This window comes from Mytilus galloprovincialis, chromosome 12 (assembly GCF_965363235.1).
Source record: "Mytilus galloprovincialis chromosome 12, xbMytGall1.hap1.1, whole genome shotgun sequence".
Taxonomy (NCBI): domain Eukaryota; kingdom Metazoa; phylum Mollusca; class Bivalvia; order Mytilida; family Mytilidae; genus Mytilus; species Mytilus galloprovincialis.
In genome coordinates this window covers 19,298,689-19,318,799 of record NC_134849.1, presented here as the reverse complement: position 1 = coordinate 19,318,799, position 20,111 = coordinate 19,298,689, and the positions used below count along the sequence as shown (strand labels likewise).

The 20,111-nt window shown below is 33.5% G+C and overlaps 1 protein-coding gene across 1 annotated transcript; it reads left to right on the top strand.

The window, feature by feature from the left end:
- The first annotated feature begins 13,203 nt into the window (after positions 1 to 13,203).
- Positions 13,204 to 16,774, top strand: LOC143054557 (uncharacterized). Its single transcript, XM_076227578.1, has 2 exons — positions 13,204 to 13,312; positions 14,998 to 16,774. Exon 2 carries the CDS (start codon positions 15,037 to 15,039, stop codon positions 16,576 to 16,578), a length of 1,542 nt encoding a protein of 513 aa, XP_076083693.1. The 5' UTR covers positions 13,204 to 13,312; positions 14,998 to 15,036; the 3' UTR covers positions 16,579 to 16,774.
- The last annotated feature ends 3,337 nt before the right edge of the window (positions 16,775 to 20,111 follow it).

The window sequence follows — 20,111 nt, the reverse complement described above, 5'->3', positions numbered from 1 at the left end:
ACTTAATTCACGAGTGTTTCTTTAAACCCAGGGATAACTCTCAGACTGTAATAAAAAGGTGATATTTTAAAAGACCAACATAATTAGGTTTACTATCATAAAAACGTCTCTTTCAAATGAATAATGATGCCATGTATGAAATTGAATATGGAAATTAGAATTCAATTATATGTATTGACAAAATCTCATCGAAAATAAATGTCTGACTTAAACGGTGTTTTTTTGCATATCAAGTATAACAAGACTGAAAAAAATATGATAAATTATTCTTAGTCTTTTAGTCAACTTGTCGATTTCTATTCATTTTTAATAAGTAACTGTTTACTAATGTTGAATCAAAAAATACCCGTGACAAACGAAAAAGACCAAAAGACCAACAACGGTCCACAAAACACTACACACAGAAAATCAAGATTAGACAACAGAACACCAACAAGGACATTAATTTGAGCACACCATCCTTTTTTTCTATTTGCTACCCTTTACGATCGATAGATGGGTGGCTGCTTAACGTCAAATGACAAATTTAATGCATATTTAGGACGATTTGATTTTGATTTTTTGTGTTTTAATGCCACTTTTTAGCCCCGCATTTAGGCTATTTCTTGGCGACCAGTTTTTATTGGTGGGGGAAGCCGGATTGCCCGGAGAAAACCACCGACCTTCGATAGGAAAACTGACAATTCTAGTCAATTAAGATTGGAGGTTAGGACGAGAACATACTATATGTTATGTTATCCGATATGAATATGAATCCTGCTTTGTACGAGATCGACAGGCTAAGCCGGATTTATAACGTCCTCGTTTACAAGGTAACAGTCATCAGAAAGAAATATTACCTTAACGGGACGTATTATTCAGACTCCGGGCCGACTAGTCTTTGTCCTTACTACTTTGTGTCGCAAGTTTAGCGAAGAGGCGTCAAATTAAGAGATAACTGTATTGTATTTGAAGCTTTAAGGACGTCCATCGGTAGTTTTACTGTCGCAAATTTAGTTTACCTGGCGACGCGTAGCGGAGACAGGTAAACGGGTATTTGCGGCAGTAAAACTACCAATAGACGTCCGCAAAGCTTCAAATACAATACAGTTATCTCTATTCTAATGCAAAACAAGTTCATAATTAAATTTCAATCATTATTTCAGTGTAAAATCTTCATTAAAGAAAATTCCGCTAAAAGATGTTATCTTCTTTGGTCCCTACACAAGGTGACGTCATAGGTATGCTTCCGGCGTCAAAAATAAACACGGGGCGTTTTCTGGCTTCTGTGCCGCTTCAAAATGTAATGAAATTTGAAAAAAAGAAGATTTGTAGGTGCGACATGTTAGTTTTTTTTGGCTTATTATTGTAGAAATTACATGTCAATACATTCAGCATTTCAAAATGTCGGCTACCTTTGTTACACACGAGATAGAGAATTTTACGCTAACTGTCATCCAATCAGAACCATTGATACAAAATAATTGCATTAGAATATCAATTTTAAAGTCTTAGTATCCAATTGCATTGAACGCGATGTTATAAGAATGCATAGGGAAAAAACAACACCATTAAGAATCTTGAAGTTTATGTAATTTCAACCGTTTGAAGGGTCTAAATTATTATTTTTTTCTAGTTTTCTGCCCATTTACCGTTATTTGTATTCCCTTCCCGCGATTCATGGGATATAACCATTCAGCACGATAAGAGCGAAAGGAGTAGACGTGTTTCCCATTTAAAATTTGTATCTTGCTAACGTGAATTTATTTGATGTTTTGATTTCAGTAGTATTTATAAATTACTGACTATATTTTGTCGACAATATATTATGTATCAAAATGTGCAGTTAAAATGAGCACATAGCGCTGTCGTGTGGTAATTGGCCGTTTCAGAATCTAACGCATCATGGGTAATTTCATTGTTCGTACCCAAAGGTGAAAATCACGTTACGTCATTGGTTGAATTTCCATTGTTTATAACGTTTTATACCAATCAAAACGCTTTGTTGTACGCTTTTGAAAATATTACCCAGGATGCATTAGATTATGAAACGGTCAATTCAATTTGAACTTTAGTTTGGTTTTGTTAGTGTTATGCATATATAGTTTGGTAGTCTATGTGTGTTAGCAATTGTAGAGGAAATCTATCTGGCTGCCACTGAACCCGAAATAAAACCTGTTGCTATTTATAAACAATTGTGATACGAGTTTATTGGTTTTAACATGATTTGAGCTATTTTCAACAATATAATCAGTAATTAAGAAGGATATTGTGTATAGGTTCGATATTTACAAGTACAGTGTACATGAAAAGAAAATATTCTTATAAAAAACTTCACAATTAAAGACTTGACGTTTAGCTTTGTTTTTAATATTATTTTAAATAATTATATTATTTTGGATTATTACATTGGTTGCAATGAATTACATTGATTTCCCAGTTAGATAAAAACCGATAATTTCACATGTGAAAAAAACGTGGTTATTTCACTCTCTGACGTCATACAACAATAAGCGTTGTCAAGACGTCGATAACGTCGGATCAAAACAAATTGTCAATGCGTAGGAAAAAGATATAGTTCCTTACATTTTCTACATTAATTTCATAAAAAAAAGCCATTTGCCAATGTAATAAAAAGAATAACTAATCGCCGTATTTGAATATCAAAAATAAGACAATTTGTGACCGAACGCCGATATGGATTATATGCTGCGCACTCGTTTAATCCACGCGACGTTCGGTCACGCGTTGTCTTATTTTTGATATTCAAATACGGCGATTAGTTATACTATAAATAAATGGAATAGTTATCTATGGTTCCATGCTTATAATTCAATACGCCAGACGCGCGTTTCTTCAAAACAAGACTCATCTGTGACGCTCATATCAAAATAGTTATAAAGCCAAACAAGTACAAAGTTAAAGAGCATTGAGGACCCAATATGCCAAACAATTGTACCAAATACGGCTAAGGTAATCTATGCCTGTGATAATCCTGAGTATTTCGAAAAGTTCATACTTTTGTAAACAGGAAATTTATCAAGTTAACCACATATTAATTGATATTCATGTCACAACATAAATGCCGACTACTGGGATTATGATATACCCTTGTGGACGAAAAGTCCAACAGCAGTTGCATTGAGCCAATGGTGTAAATAGTTATCAAAGGTACCATGGGCCAGTTTCAGAAAGCTGTCTAATGATTAAGACATTTATTAGGATGGTCTTACGACATATACAATGTATTAGTCCTAAGTGAGTTTCACAAAGTGTCCTAAATTATGACATCTGTTTAAGTTGAACTCACTTGTATTTTGTATTGATTATTTATATAAATCACACTATCATAATTTTCCAAATTATCTGATTATATTCATCAATTTGTTATTAATTTATGGGAAAGACATACTAAATTAACATGACTTTTACTGTAAATCCATGTTTTTCAATAAATCCATTTAGAACTTTGAAGAACTCGCGACATGTTTAGGATACCTTTGCTAAGATCATCCTAATACAGCTTCGAGACGAGGTCTGAGATATGTCTTATGATAGTCATAAGAGGATCGTAAGATATGTCCTCAGACATATCTTATTACAGGTCTTATGATAGCTTCGTGAAACCGGCCCCATGCTTATGATCTAATACACCCGACGAGCGTTTCGTCTACATAAGACTCATCAGTGACGCTCAGATCAAAGTAGTTCTTAGCCAATCAAGTACAAAGTAAAAGAGCATTGAGGGCCCCAAATTCTAAAAAGTTGTGTCCCATACGGCTTAGGTTCTCTTTGCCTGGGATGCGAAAATCCTTAGTATTTCAAAAATTCATTCTTTTAATTTGTAAACAGGACGATGTATGATAAGTGCAGTAATTTGGCCCCTTTGTCTGCAAAAAAATGAATAACAATATCTGGGGCAAAAATGACCATAAACAGTTACTGAAGTTTTATATTTTGTTGAAATGAACTTATTTTTCAAGTTTATGCAGGAAATCGAATATAAATGATACTATGAATAAACCATAAACGGGTGCCTATACGGAAAATCGTACTTTTCTAACTCTACTTGGAATGATTTAAATATGAGCGCAAGTGAGAACATGTAAAATATTTTACATATGGTATGTACAAGTTTAGCGAAGAGGCGTCAAATTAAGAGATAACTGTATTGTATTTGAAGCTTTAAGGACGTCCATCGGTAGTTTTACTGTCGCAAATTTAGTTTACCTGGCGACGCGTAGCGGAGACAGGTAAACGGGTATTTGCGGCAGTAAAACTACCAATAGACGTCCGCAAAGCTTCAAATACAATACAGTTATCTCTATTCTAATGCAAAACAAGTTCATAATTAAATTTCAATCATTATTTCAGTGTAAAATCTTCATTAAAGAAAATTCCGCGAAAAGATGTTATCTTCTTTGGTCCCTACACAAGGTGACGTCATAGGTATGCTTCCGGCGTCAAAAATAAACACGGGGCGTTTTCTGGCTTCTGTGCCGCTTCAAAATGTAATGAAATTTGAAAAAAAGAAGATTTGTAGGTGCGACATGTTAGTTTTTTTGGCTTATTATTGTAGAAATTACATGTCAATATATTCAGCATTTCAAAATGTCGGCTACCTTTGTTACAGACAAGGAGATAGAGAATGTTACGCTAACTGTCATCCAATCAGAACCATTGATACAAAATAATTGCATTAGAATATCAATTTTAAAGTCTTAGTATCCAATTGCATTGAACGCGATGTTATAAGAATGCATAGGGAAAAAACAACACCATTAAGAATCTTGAAGTTTATGTAATTTCAACCGTTTGAAGGGTCTAAATTATTATTTTTTTCTAGTTTTCTGCCCATTTACCGTTATTTGTATTCCCTTCCCGCGCTTCATGGGATATAACCATTCAGCACGATAAGAGCGAAAGGAGTAGACGTGTTTCCTATTTAAAATTTGTATCTTGCTAACGTGAATTTATTTGATGTTTTGATCTCAGTAGTATTTATAAATTACTGACTATATTTTGTCGACAATATATTATGTATCAAAATGTGCAGTTAAAATGAGCACATAGCGCTGTCGTGTGGTAATTGGCCGTTTCAGAATCTAACGCATCATGGGTAATTTCATTGTTCGTACTCCAAAGTGAAAATAACGTTACGTCATTGGTTGAATTTCCATTGTTTATAACGTTTTATACCAATCAAAACGCTTTGTTGTACGCTTTTGAAAATATTACCCAGGATGCATTAGATTATGAAACGGTCAATTCAATTTGAACTTTAGTTTGGTTTTGTTAGTGTTATGCATATATAGTTTGGTAGTCTATGTGTGTTAGCAATTGTAGAGGAAATCTATCTGGCTGCCACTGAACCCGAAATAAAACCTGTTGCTATTTATAAACAATTGTGATACGAGTTTATTGGTTTTAACATGATTTGAGCTATTTTCAACAACATAATCAGTAATTAAGAAGGATATTGTGTATAGGTTCGATATTTACAAGTACAGTGTACATGAAAAGAAAATATTCTTATAAAAAACTTCACAATTAAAGACTTGACGTTTAGCTTTGTTTTTAATATTATTTTAAATAATTATATTATTTTGGATTATTACATTTGTTGCAATGAATTACATTGATTTCCCAGTTAGATAAAAACCGATAATTTCACATGTGAAATAAACGTGGTTATTTCACTCTCTGACGTCATACAACAATAAGCGTTGTCAAGACGTCGATAACGTCGGATCAAAACAAATTGTCAATGCGTAGGAAAAAGATATAGTTCCTTACATTTTCTACATTAATTTCATACAAAAAGCCATTTGCCAATGTAATAAAAAGAATAACTAATCGCCGTATTTGAATATCAAAAATAAGACAACTTGTGACCGAACGCCGATATGGATTATATGCTGCGCACTCGTTTAATCCACGCGACGTTCGGTCACGCGTTGTCTTATTTTTGATATTCAAATACGGCGATTAGTTATACTATAAATAAATGGAATAGTTATCTAAGGTTCCATGCTTATAATTCAATACGCCAGACGCACGTTTCTTCAACATAAGACTCATCTGTGACGCTCATATCAAAATAGTTATAAAGCCAAACAAGTACAAAGTTAAAGAGCATTGAGGACCCAATTTGCCAAACAATTGTACCAAATACGGCTAAGGTAATCTATGCCTGTGATAATCCTGAGTATTTCGAAAAGTTCATACTTTTGTAAACAGGAAATTTATCAAGTTAACCACATATTAATTGATATTCATGTCACAACATAAATGCCGACTACTGGGATTATGATATACCCTTGTGGACGAAAAGTCCAACAGCAGTTGCATTGAGCCAATGGTGTAAATAGTTATCAAAGGTACCATGGGCCAGTTTCAGAAAGCTGTCTAATGATTAAGACATTTATTAGGATGGTCTTACGACATATACAATGTATTAGTCCTAAGTGAGTTTCACAAAGTGTCCTAAATTATGACATCTGTTTAAGTTGAACTCACTTGTATTTTGTATTGATTATTTATATAAATCACACTATCATAATTTTCCAAATTATCTGATTATATTCATCAATTTGTTATTAATTTATGGGAAAGACATACTAAATTAACATGACTTTTACTGTAAATCCATGTTTTTCAATAAATCCATTTAGAACTTTGAAGAACTCGCGACATGTTTAGGATACCTTTGCTAAGATCATCCTAATACAGCTTCGAGACGAGGTCTGAGATATGTCTTATGATAGTCATAAGAGGATCGTAAGATATGTCCTCAGACATATCTTATTACAGGTCTTATGATAGCTTCGTGAAACCGGCCCCATGCTAATGATTCAATACACCCGACGAGCGTTTCGTCTACATAAGACTCATCAGTGACGCTCAGATCAAAGTAGTTCTTAAGCCAATCAAAGTAAAAGAACATTGAGAGTCCCAAATTCCAAAAAGTTGTGTCACATACGGCTTAGGTTCTCTTTGCCTGGGATGAAAAATTCTTAGTATTTCGAAAATTCATACTTTAATTTGTAAACAGGAAATTTATAAAAATGACCATAAAATTGATATGCATGTCAATGTATGCACCGCTCAAAGAATGTCTGTCTCTCGATGTTTGCATTGTTAATGTACTACTCATAACTTGGTTGTTGAAATAATCAGGATATAAATCAGTGCATTCTGATATAAGACACTCCTGATTACTTTAGATTTCCTCGACAATTTCGGTAAAATCGTTCTGAATACTAGTAGTCCCTAGTAGTCCCTTCATTAACTTGTAATCACATTGAGAAACCACATGTACATTTGTTAGATGTATTATATACAGCACGTCTGAGTGTCAGCTTCGATGGTTAACAAAAAAAATCCAGAAAAATGCTTTGGCAATAGCATATTGCACGCATTATTCAGAAAATCTAAAGATGTATAACGCATGATAGAAAAATGAATAGGAAAGACCAAAGTTTTTGTTATCTAGAGCTAGTAGTATACGTATATATGTGTTAATCATGATAAGAGTAGAAGCCGCTGAAATGGATGTTTAATTCAATCTAGAATCTAAAACAGTATCCAAACTTAAGAGAAGATATATTCCCCGGACTAAACATTATTCTTAAAAAGATATACATGGGTAATCTGTACAAATCATATCGTCGGTACAAACGTTAAATAGTGCATGGACCTTTTGTTTTTGTATTAGGGCGACTACTAGTATACTGTATGGAATATTACAGTCATTATGTTAAACTGATACAGATTCAGTGTTCTTTTTTTTGTTACATTAAATCTTGATATGCGACTTTTCGAGCATTAATAAAATCTCAACATTTTGTATATTATTTAGATTTAATAATATTAATATAATTTCATCATGAATAGAGGGTTCTCGACAAGCGACTTAAATTATTCTTTATTTATGGATCGAACTTGTTTCTTATACAAGCATATCTTATTGGGCGATGTAAGATTGTATGCATGAATTTTATTATTATAGTATACATTTTACACGAAAAAAACCTGCATATTACAATAAGATTCACGAATTGATACATCTCAAGAAATTGTCATTTTGAAATGGGATTGATATAAAAATTAGAGTATCTGGTATGATTGCCAATGACCAAATCAAGTTATAGTTATTGACCAAGCAAGTCGGTATATGTCATTTAATCTGCACAGCACGAGATGACCCAATAACCCGAACGACGTAGGAGTTCGGGTTATTTGGTCATCTCGTGCTTTGCAGATTAAATGACATATACCGATTTGATTGGCCAATAACTGTTTTAACACATGACGCAATCAATTTACGTGAACGTTTTAGAAATGTAGACGTTATTCTGCAATCCACGGATCCTGGGAAAGTTTCTTGTAGGGTAAGGAAGGGGGAAATACGACTTTGGTAAGTTTTAAATTTATCTTTTTTTTATATTTAGACTCACTCTAAAATAGCGATTTAATGGTATATGGTTTTTTTTTATCGTTTCCGTTAAATTTATTCCAAATTTTTATCTAATTGGTGACGATTAAGACTTTGATAAATTGTGTACTTTCAAATCGGTGTATGAAAAAAACATAACTGCAAGGGTTATTGAGTTTAAATTAGATTAATTGCTTTTGAATTTCTTTCCCTCTATGATATGCTTAAAAGAACCGAGGAAGATGTTGTATTACCTAAGGGAGCTACCATTTGATTTTTATGGGGGGGGGGGGGGGGGGGGGCTAGGATGAAATTTGAAAAAAATAGGCAGGACAGGAGTTTTGAGTAAAAAAAAAGTCAGGACGACAATTAAGGTAAAAAAAAAAGTCAGGATAAACTGGAAAAAAAAGGCAGGACCGAACAGAGTGAAAAATAAAAAGGCAGGACAGATATTACAGATAAAAAAAAAAATGCAGGACAAAATTTTTCATCCTAGCCCCCCCCCCCCCCCCCCCCCCCCCCCCATAAAAATCAAATGGTAGCTCCCTAAACTTAAAATGTTAAATAAACAGAAAATACGTTTCTCTTTCAAAACCTTTTACTCTCCACAACCCCCCCCCCCCCCCCTACCCACGTTTTCCCCCATTTTTTTTTTTTATCTACTGTATTACTTTTTAAGACACGTCCATCTAAATGAAGTCTGATTGATCTCCAGCTAATCGCCCTGTTTTAAAACAAACTTAAATGTGGTCCTCATTAAATTCGATCCAAAAATAGTCCCTTTATAGGAATAAATATTCAAAAAGTCGTTATAAATTCCATTGAGTCTGAACTGAGACTACTATGTGTTATAGTAGTCTCAGGTCTGAACCTAATCCAAATCAGATTTCTTTTATTCTGATATTCTTAGATACATTTCTTTTTTGGCAGAAATTACCAAAAATTGTTTTAACTATCTTTCTAACTTTAAAACACTGATTTAGATTTACGTTGTACACAAAATAAAATAAAATAGTTTATGTCCCAGCTTAGATAAAAAAAAAACATAAAGGAATGAGAAACCTTTCTTTTTCGTATTTTGAAACTACGATGTTTGTACGAAGTTTAACTTTGTCGTAATTTCAAGGCAGATGGCGGATTCGGGGGTTGGGGCGAACAGGTCGTTAACCCTTAGGTTAAACAAAGTATGGTGTTTTAGCTTAAAATCGTCAATATTGTCTTTAGTCTCGCTACACTCGGTGATATTTTTTTTTAATTTGATAGAATAACGGCCCTTTCAAAATTCAGGAACCGCCCCTAAAGGTAAAAATAGATTTGAACTGTGCAGTATATCTGAGGTAGTTAATGCACACCTTTGCTGTGCATTATCCAGATTATAGCACAGTAAGAACAAAGAGATTTTACTCTTGCCATGTGTTAAGTAGAAATAACAACTATCACTGTGACTATTAGTAACAAACGGCCTTCACAAAATAGGAATTCCATACCGCATAGCAAGCTATTGTAGAGGCTACACTAAAACTATAAAATGAGACCTAATATCCGTCTTTTCCGTTTAATGCTCACTTGAACTTTTTCCAGATTGTTTGTGCAAAGAGGAATAACCGAAGAATAATTAACTTTGTCTGTAGCATAATTATGTATATGAAACGGCCTTCAAAAAATAGAAAACCCCATACCGCATAGTAAGCTATTGTAGAGGCTACACTAAACTATAAAATAATACCTAATATCCGTCTTTTCTGTTAAATGCTCACTTGAACTTTTTCCAGATTGTGTGTACAAAGGGGAATAACCGAAGAATAATTAACTTAGTTATTTTGATGAGTTTGCTGCTCAATGATTTTCATTATGAATTATTCTAATATCACGTGCTTTTTTCGCTTTGTGAACAAACCCATGCTCTAAATTCAATAAATTTGTTTGCACATGTGTAAATAGACTACTTCAGAAAAATGATTTTTATCAAATTGGCATGCATTTTTTAAATTTCATTTACTTAAAACACTCCAAACTCTTAAATGATGCACATGTTCATGATGTTGTTACTAATTTATTTATTATGACTGGAATGTGTTGCAATTGGAAATTGAAATATTTGACCTAGATACAACAACTGTTCATGCAGGCTGTTTAAAATTCCTCCCTCTGAAAAATCACATTGCCAGTCGCTCGGGCAAAAATAATCACCACGGATATAATGCCTACCCATGTTAAAACGACAATGAAGTATAGCTTGCATCAATTATTTCGTAAATATAGATGGCATTACAAACATAAAAAAAACTTTTTTTAAATAAAAGAATTATCGATTCAGTGTTGTTTTTCTCGAACACACTTATAAAAAAAATATATTGTATGATTGTCAATGCGACAACTGTCCATAAGAGACCAAACGCCGCAGAAATTAGCAACTATAGTTCACCATACGGCCTTCAACAATGAGCAAAGCCCATACCGCATATTCAGCTATAAATGGGCCCCAAAAGACAAATGTAAACAATTCAAACGAGAAAACCAACGGTCTAATGTATGTCCAAATAATTTACGAAAAACAAATATGTAACACATCAACAAACGACAACCACTGAATTACAGACTCCTGACTTGGGACAGTCGCATACATACAGATTGTGGCGGGGTTAAACTTGATTCAACCATCTGTTTCGTCAGATCACATACATACAGATTGGGGCGGGGTTAAACTTAATTCAACCATCTGTTTCGTCAAATATGTATTGTCATAGTTTGCTTTGGTAAATTTAAAGAAGTGAATCCAGTACATAACTTTGGAAAATCATTCATTCTTAATGTGTTCTAATTATTCAATTTTTTAAAAATTGTTTCTTATCAAGACCAAACAAACACACAGTTACATGTTTTCGGTAAAGAGGAAGGTGATGAGCAACGAATGTACAAACGTACCCCATGATATGGCCATCACACAAGAAACTAGGCACACAATACCAGGAAGCTCTATTTTGCAATTCCTGACAAAAATGCAATACACAGTTTAAACATGGTAATGTTGTTTTATGATATATAAGTACAATGTATTTGGTATACAGGAGTAAACAGGAAGTTGTTGATGTAAAAAAAATCATCATACAGCCATAACGAGAGACAAAAGATGACCCGAAGAGACATTCAAACTCATTACTGCAACTACACCTGCCATGTGCGAGATTCGAAAACACAACCTCAGTTTTGACAAGCAAGCGATACTGTATTTCAACAACTTAGACAACTCGGCAACGAGGCACTCGACGTTCAGTCGAAATAAGAAAGTTAATTCAACTCTTTGTGTAGACTATCGGCTGTTGTCTGCTCTATGGTCGGGTTGTTGTCGCCTTGACATATTCCCATTTCCTTTCTCAATTTTATGAGTTACATGTACACTCTCATCATATTAGAGAACCGTTGTGACATCTCTATATAGGATAACTATCGGTCCCTATATAAAAACTATTTGTCAAGTGCAGTATGCATTTCCCGTTAATCCTACCGTCGACATTTCTCTATTATCATGTTATCTACTTTTGTTATTTGTTCCTTAGAAATACAAAGATGAGGTATGATTTCCAATGAGAGAATTCTCCACCAAAGACTAAATAACACAGAGAAGTTCACAATTTATCAACATGACTCGTCATTGTCAACATAAGCTTGAGATAGTTGCCACTGAACTTTCAGTAAGCAACAATTTACCATGGAAATGTTTGTAAGATTTTATGTGAAGTCTTTTTGTTCATTTTGTATTGCACTATGATGTAGTTATTGCAACAATGAATACAAAGTAACATGCTATTTTTACCGAAAATATTGACTCTTTAAAACAAATCCGAAAGTTTACGTTTTCTGATGATTTTGTCGTGTACAGAAAACATACAAGATAAAAAAAAAAAAAAAAAAAAAAAAGATGTTGTATGATTGCCAATGAGACAACTCTGCACAAGAGACCAACATGACACAGAAATTGACAACTATTATTCACCGGCCTTCAACGATGAGCAAAGCCAATACCTCATAGTCGGCTATAAAAGGCCTCGAAATAACAACGTTAAACAATTCAAACGAGAAAAATAACGGCCTAATTTATACATGTACAAAAAAATGAACGAAAAAAAATATGTAACACATAAACAGTATATTTTCCCTCTAAATTGTACCGATAATCATTGTAAGCTTGATTTTTCTTCTTTTAAAAGTTGCTCTTACTTGGCCGAGTACAAGGATGTCCTACCACAGAAAAGGTAACCTATCGAAAAAAAATATATACTCCGGAGTCAAGATTCGGTTATTTGAAAATAATCTAAAATTATTAATAGAATAGAACAGTTGAAAAGAACTGCATTTTCTTACATATCATTTGATGTGAATTAATCCACTACCAGACCAGTTCGTATTCTTAAATCTACCGTTGTCTTTATTTTATAAGCTCACCTTTATCATATCAATTTTCCAATGCAAACAAAAAATATTTTAATCAGATTTTAAATGACTTAATGATACCCGTTCTATTGGTTCTTGACAATAGATCAATTATAATATGATATGCATGACAATGTCTTTGTGAATTATAATTTTGTAGATGGATCAATGTTCCGTGTGCTTTTAATATTGACAACCTAAACAAATGTTTCAACACTAGAATTACATGGTCACTAGCCATTGAACACACTTTGTGAGCTATAATTGAATTTATATGCCATCAGTATTGTTATAAGATCAATAATTTAAACTACTCTTTTCAAGGTTATATACTAAAAACAACAATTGTTTTCAAATGAATTCTATCAAATTACCTTACCGATAATAGCAAATGTATTTGTAAATTTCATAAATTGAATTAATATTGATATTTTAACATATATTTCTCATACTTTGATATATAAGGTAAGTCTGAATATTTGATTTAATCTATAGGGAATCATGTTTATTTATATATTAATCGAATTTATATATTAGGGGAAAAGTTCATTTTATTGTCTACACTTTGTGAAAATAAACAGATGTTATATGATTGCCGTTGAGACACCTATCAAAGGGACGATAAAGCGACAAGATGAGAACAACAATAGTTCAGTGTACGGCATTCATTAATATATACAGCACATGCCATATAGTAAGCTATAAAATGTCCCGGAAAGCAATACAGATAGAACTAAGTAGATATAAGAATATGTGGTATGAGTGCCAATGAGCTCCAACTCCAACATGGAGTCTTAGCTCACACCGAACAGCAAGCTATAAGGGGCACCAAAATGACTAGTGTAAAACCATTCAAACGAGGGGAACCAACAGTATAACCTATATTAAAAAAAACGAGAAACGAGGTCGCCTTTCCCTTATATATACTATATTAACTATAATGGTGTACATGCACTCGCCATGCTTTAAATGTTTGCGTACTATGACCAATGCATTAAGTATATAGCGAGTAATTCAAGAAGCAGCACGAATATCAAAAGCCACTTTCATAAGATGACCAAATTTTAATGAAATACAACTCTTTGGTAACGAATTACCTAGTGGTAAGCTAAAGCTGGTTCTCTCCTTTCTAACATACGGGTATCTGAGTCATACAGATAAAGAACACTGTCTAAGCCTATTGTCGCCTTTTATATTCTCCCCTCGTGGATGGAAGTTGATATCCAGCAAGCTGGTTTTCTCCTTTGTAACATACGGGTATCTTAGATCCAAATGATAAAGAACAGGGAAATGCTATTGTTTCGGACACGGTTAAAGTTTGGTACCTATTAAAACGTTTTTAAATAATAATTTGTTTGCACCAGTCCTAAGTCTGGAACTTGATTTGCAGTAGTTGTTGTTTGTTGATGTGGTTCATAAGTGTTTCTCGTTTCTCGTTTTTTTTAAATATAGAATGGTTGTACGCTAGTCATTTTTGGGACCTTTAATTTATAGCTTACTATTCGGTGTGAGCCAAGGTTCCGTGTTGAATAATGTACTTTGACCTATAATGGTTTAATTTTACAAATTGTGACTTGGACGGAGAGTTGTCTCATTGGCACTCATACCACATCTTCGTAAATCTAATCTAGAAATCCTGTTCAACTTGAATGTATCTCAAAATATGGTATTCCTTCTACGACCGTGTTAGACCCTCATGGGTAGTCAATGTCGTTGTAGCATTACATTTTTAGTGGTTGCTGACATGTATGCACCATTCATATTCTCGTTGAGATGAGATCGTTTTGATATGAAGTAGTGGTATGTCAGTAGATATTTTTCATGTACTGTCTCTTCTTATATTAGATGAATCGTACTGTACTGTAGTCAATCATTTAAAAAATTTAAAAAACAATGTATTGAATCAATGTATTGTCTTTTTTATGGGATTTGCAAATTTTGTTACATACTAATTATTGCCTTTATAAACTTTCGAAGAACAGACTTATTTCGGTTTCAAATATTTACGAATCCTGGATCAGACAAGACAACTTCCCAAATGTCGTTATTGTTTAATCATTATAATATATCAAACGTGAACTATTTGCCAATGATGTATGTTTATTGTTTATACATTTACGTGGTTACTACGCATGTACATGTATTTGCAGATCTTCACACGTCATTAAGATAGAAATCTCTCACACATCATGGAAACACAGCAGTTGTGCCAAGTTCATGAAAATGAATCTGTGACGTCATTTTGTTACCAGCATGCAACAGTCCTATGCAATAAATGTCTGACAGAGAAGCATACAAATTGTCGGCCTGTGACGCAGATTGAAAATGCATTTGAAAGTCTGAATAATGAAATTCCTTTAGAAAATATTGAAAATAGTATTCGTAAAATGTCCATGACAATAGATCAACTTCTCTCTTGCAAAGATGTCAATTTATCAGATTTGAAAGAGAAACGAAACAATATCCGACAAACCGTCAACGAAGCGCGCCAAAAAATGAATAAGTATTTGGATAAACTTGTCAAGATTTTGGACGTGGAAATAAATATGAAGCATGATAAATTGGTAGAAAAGATTAAAAAGTCAAAGAGTGACATAGAAAGTCATAAAGATACTTTAAAATCTCTGTTTAATGATATCAATTCTATAAAAGAACAATCTACTGACAAAAGTTTACACAGTGAAATACAAACTTTACAATCTAAGGAAAAAGAACTGGAATCTGAGATAAAAACTTTGGAAAACGAAGACAAAAAATCTGAACTACACGTAAAGCTTTCTGAAGCTGTATTCGGGTTTGAAAATTTCTTGCAGACGATGGGATGTGTTGTTATATCAGAGGTAGACACAACGTTACTGCGGAACGGTTTGGATGTACTACAACATAATGCATTGAATGGTTACAACAATCAGTTGACAGGAAACCAAACCGATAAAGATACCAGTTCAAATGGCGTAACCAGTAAATTAACATTAGTCAGCTGTTTCCCGACCTTGAAACTAGGTAGAGGTGTAAGAATATTTAGGGCTTGTTTTTTACCAGACAATAATCTCCTGTTAGCAGGATACCAAGAAAAAACTTTATACGTATGCAACAAAAAGGGTGAAGAATGCAAAAAGGTTCGCATCGCAAATTTCCCCGGAGGGGTAACGCTTTATAGTAGAACATGTGCCTTAGTTAGTGCATGGCAACATGGTGTACAGAAAATTAATCTAGACACTCTAAAAGCTGGTGACGTTATAAAACTGCGAGGTGATAGTTCTGCAATCTCAAGTATTCGAAATGAAATTTGTGTCAAAAACGGGGAGGACCATTTAAAAATTGTTGATATACACGGAAGAACAATTCGGAAATTTCCAACAAAGTTTAATCCATGGGAAATTTACTTAACTGACACGGGACCGGTTTTCTATTCGAATCTCGACAATAATGATGTTTATTGTGCGTTTCCGGATGGAAGTAACTATATAACGTATAGCAGCCCCGATCTTCTTGATCCAGCAGGACTAACTGTGGACAATGAGGAAAATCTGTACATAACAGGATCGCGTTCGGATAATATACATAGAATATCTAGCAATCGAGAGGCGAAGGAAATCATTCTGACTGCCGAAGATGGAATTCGAGCGCCATCTGGTATTTCGTTTAATAAACAGACAAGTGAATTATTGATTATTAACGAAGATTTTTCTTCTATTAGAATATACAAGGTTATCATAGTAGAAACGTAATGAGAAATTGAATATGTAATTGACATTTCAGTTGTTCTAAATGTTCTAAATGTAAAAATCTGATTGAAAATACACTTTCCAGTAGAAGTATATTATTTTGATGCACAGTAAATATTAAGTTGTTTTTATCTATGTCGTCTGTAACATGTAACTGCATATTCCATTCAAAATTATCAAATTCTTATAGATATAAACTGTTTAATATTTTGTATTGTTTTTGTTTATGAGAAACTCAGCTTTAAGTTATGTACGCAGAAGCGCGTTTCGTCTCTAAAAGACTCATCAGTGACGCTCAAATGAAAAGAAAAAAATTAAAAAAGACAAAATAAAATGGGAAGTTGAAAACCACTGAGGACACAAAACTAATACAGTAAAAGCAATCTATTCATGAGGTAGAAAAGCCTTAGTTTTTCGAGAAAAAAATGAAGTCAAGTAAACAGCTTATGAACGATTATGACCATATCAATGCTACATGTATTTCATGTCAATATAGAAGTGCTGACCACTGGACTAGCGATAACAATCATAGAGTAAACCTCCACCAGCAGTGGCATCGGCCCAGTATTTGTACAGAAACTCATTGTTAAAATAAATACCAAGGTTCAAATAACGCCGAACTCGCGTTTCGTTAAGACTCATCAGTTAATCTTGAACAAAAAAGTGAAGAAGGCAAATGAAGCACTGACTAGAGAAATTAAATAAAAGTCACAAACACATACTGATACATGTACACAGAAGACACATGAAGTTGATGAAGTAAAAATACTGTGGATTCATTTATTTTCGTGGGAACCAATTTTCGTGGTTTGAGAAAAACTTGCATATTCGTGGATATTTAATTTCGTGGTTTTGACAAAGTTTGCATATATTCCTTTAGAAAATTTGCGATTCATTGAATATTTAAATTCGTGGTTTCCTGGTACCCACGAAATCCACGAAATTGGTATCCAACGAATAATAATGAATCCACAGTAAGGAGATATGTTAAATTTGTCAATGAGATAACTTCATGTATCCATTAGAGTCTTTATGAGTTTGGACACTTTGTGCGGCAAGTGCAATCTTAATTGGCATTATCTTTCAAAAGATTGATGGTTTTCTTAGGGCATTCCAGTTTCCTCCACATTAAAAAAACAATCAATGAATGTATTATCAACAGAAGTAAGCAATTCAAATATATCATTGGAAAGTAATAACTACGACTTGTTGATCTCTCCGAGAAAAAACTTTCAGCCTATTTGCGAATGAAGTAAAATCAGCCTTATTCTCATTTGAAGGTTTTCTATCGCATTTAAGAATCCAAATGATGTTTTTTTTTTCTTCCAATCTCTTGACATTAGTAAGCTAATGTTTTTCACCTTACCATGAACCTTTTCACGATCTTAAACGTATTTTCCAATCAATTACAGATTATTACCATTCTGAGAACTCTCTTCCAAATTCTGTTATATATATCACATCAGGAAATCACTGTCATTCTCAATATAAAAAATTAATGTATACCGTTATAATATCAATCGCTTGCCTTGATTGAGGTAATTTATCGTAGTATTTTGAAAGCTTTTTATATTATTTATTAATGGTACTGGACTAGTTTAGAGATTGTTGCGTACAGATATATATATATATATATATATATATATATATATATATGATGTAGTATGAGTGTGAGAAAAGTCAAGTTATTGGAGGAAATATCAAGCTATCAACTGTACTCGTTTATACAAATAATGAAATAAACCGATTTGTAGGACTAGATTATAAAAGAAACTAACAACGACACGCCCAAAAAAACACAAACACAACTCACAAAACTAAAAATCCCGCCTAAAACCAGAGGTGATCTCAGGTGCTCATGGACGGAAAGCAGATTCTTCTCCACATGTGGCTTCAGTCGTTTTAATCTTGTAAGTGCAAACCGCGTTTGCTCATTAAAAAAGAGAAAGGATCATTTATTGTTTAAAATCTAGGTTATAAACTCACTAATGCTTAGCTATAATTGGTTGTAGGCGTTATTTTTTTTATATTTCACTATCCCCTCGCAAAGAATGCTGTAAGTATATAAAAAAGAAGATGTGGTATGATTGCCAATGAGACAACTGTCCACAAGAGACCAAAATGACACAGAAATTAACAACTATAGGTCACCGTACGGCCTTCAACAATGAGCAAAGCTCTATTTTTGTATGTCTGGTTTTGTGCTTTGAATCTGTTGATAATTAGCGTAGTGCAATCTGAAATGGCGCCTTAAGAAAATATATAACACGTAAATTATAGAGCAGCTTGAATGTTTGAATCTCTTGTGTCGAAGGCGTTTGCAGTATATAAGTACCAGATAGTTTTTAAAAACTATGTCACAATGAAATCTGATTGAAATATAAAACATTCAAAAAAGTTCCATGAAACGTTTAACTGAAGACTTTAATGGGACCTGAACGTGTTGTATACAATTTCAATATCTTAAGCCCAAACAAATTCTGTATGCGCCTGTCCCTATAGCTAGTCCGAAGCCTACTATTCAGTGAAAGTTCGTGTCTGTATCTGTCATATTTTTCGCACAAGGCTCTCCGATTATTTTACTGATCTTTTCAAAATTTTCATGTCGAGCGTCTTTTATATCTTACTTGATAGTATGGGTTTTGATCATTGTTGAAGGCCGAATTGTGCTCTATTATAGTTGTTTATTTCCCCATCATTGGGTCTCTGTGGATAGTGGTATCCTAATTAGCAATCATATCACATAATATCCTTATGTGTCCCATTGATTGATTCTTATTACATTCTGAAGATGAACGAAATAAGGATATAGCAAATGAAAAATTTCAGACAGCAATTTTTTTCTCATGTTTAGCAGTCAGTTTAAAGTAAAACTTGGTTACTTTAAAAGGAAATTTGAGTACGATGACATCAAGTATAGCGACAAAGAAAGATACGTATCACTCAATTTACTACAATCGAAAACTATCTACTAATTAAAAGTAACGAGACAAGTAAAAATGTATATAACTTTTGTCGTACAAGTTATTCTGATTTATTTGTAAATATCTATATATTTATAAGTACGTCTGAGTCAGTGACAACTCTACAACAGATTTATCCATCGGATCACCAGCAATAATGAGCTAATCTGCTACTGAGATATCGTGACACCAGCAATGATGGGATACATGGCTGTGTACATTATGAATATACAACTCGCTAACATGTTTAACCCCGCCACATTATTTTTGTATGTGCCTGTCCCAAGTCAGGAGCCTGTAATTCAGTGGTTGTCGTTTGTTTATGTGTTACATATTTGTTTTTCGTTCATTTATTTACCTAAATAAGGCCGTTAGTTTTCTCGTTTGAATTGTTTTACATTGTCTTATCGGGGCCTTTTATAGCTGACTATGCGGTATGGGCTTTGCTCATTGTTGAAGACCGTACGGTGACCTATAGTTGTTAATGTCTGTGTCATTTTGGTTTTTTGTGGATAGTTGTCTCATTGGCAATCATACCACATCTTCTTTTTTATATCGTCTAAACATCAACCC

Excerpts from the sequence above, each read along its gene's own strand:
- LOC143054557 (XM_076227578.1), top strand. The coding sequence starts at position 15,037 with ATGGAAACACAGCAGTTGTGCCAAGTTCATGAAAATGAATCTGTGACG.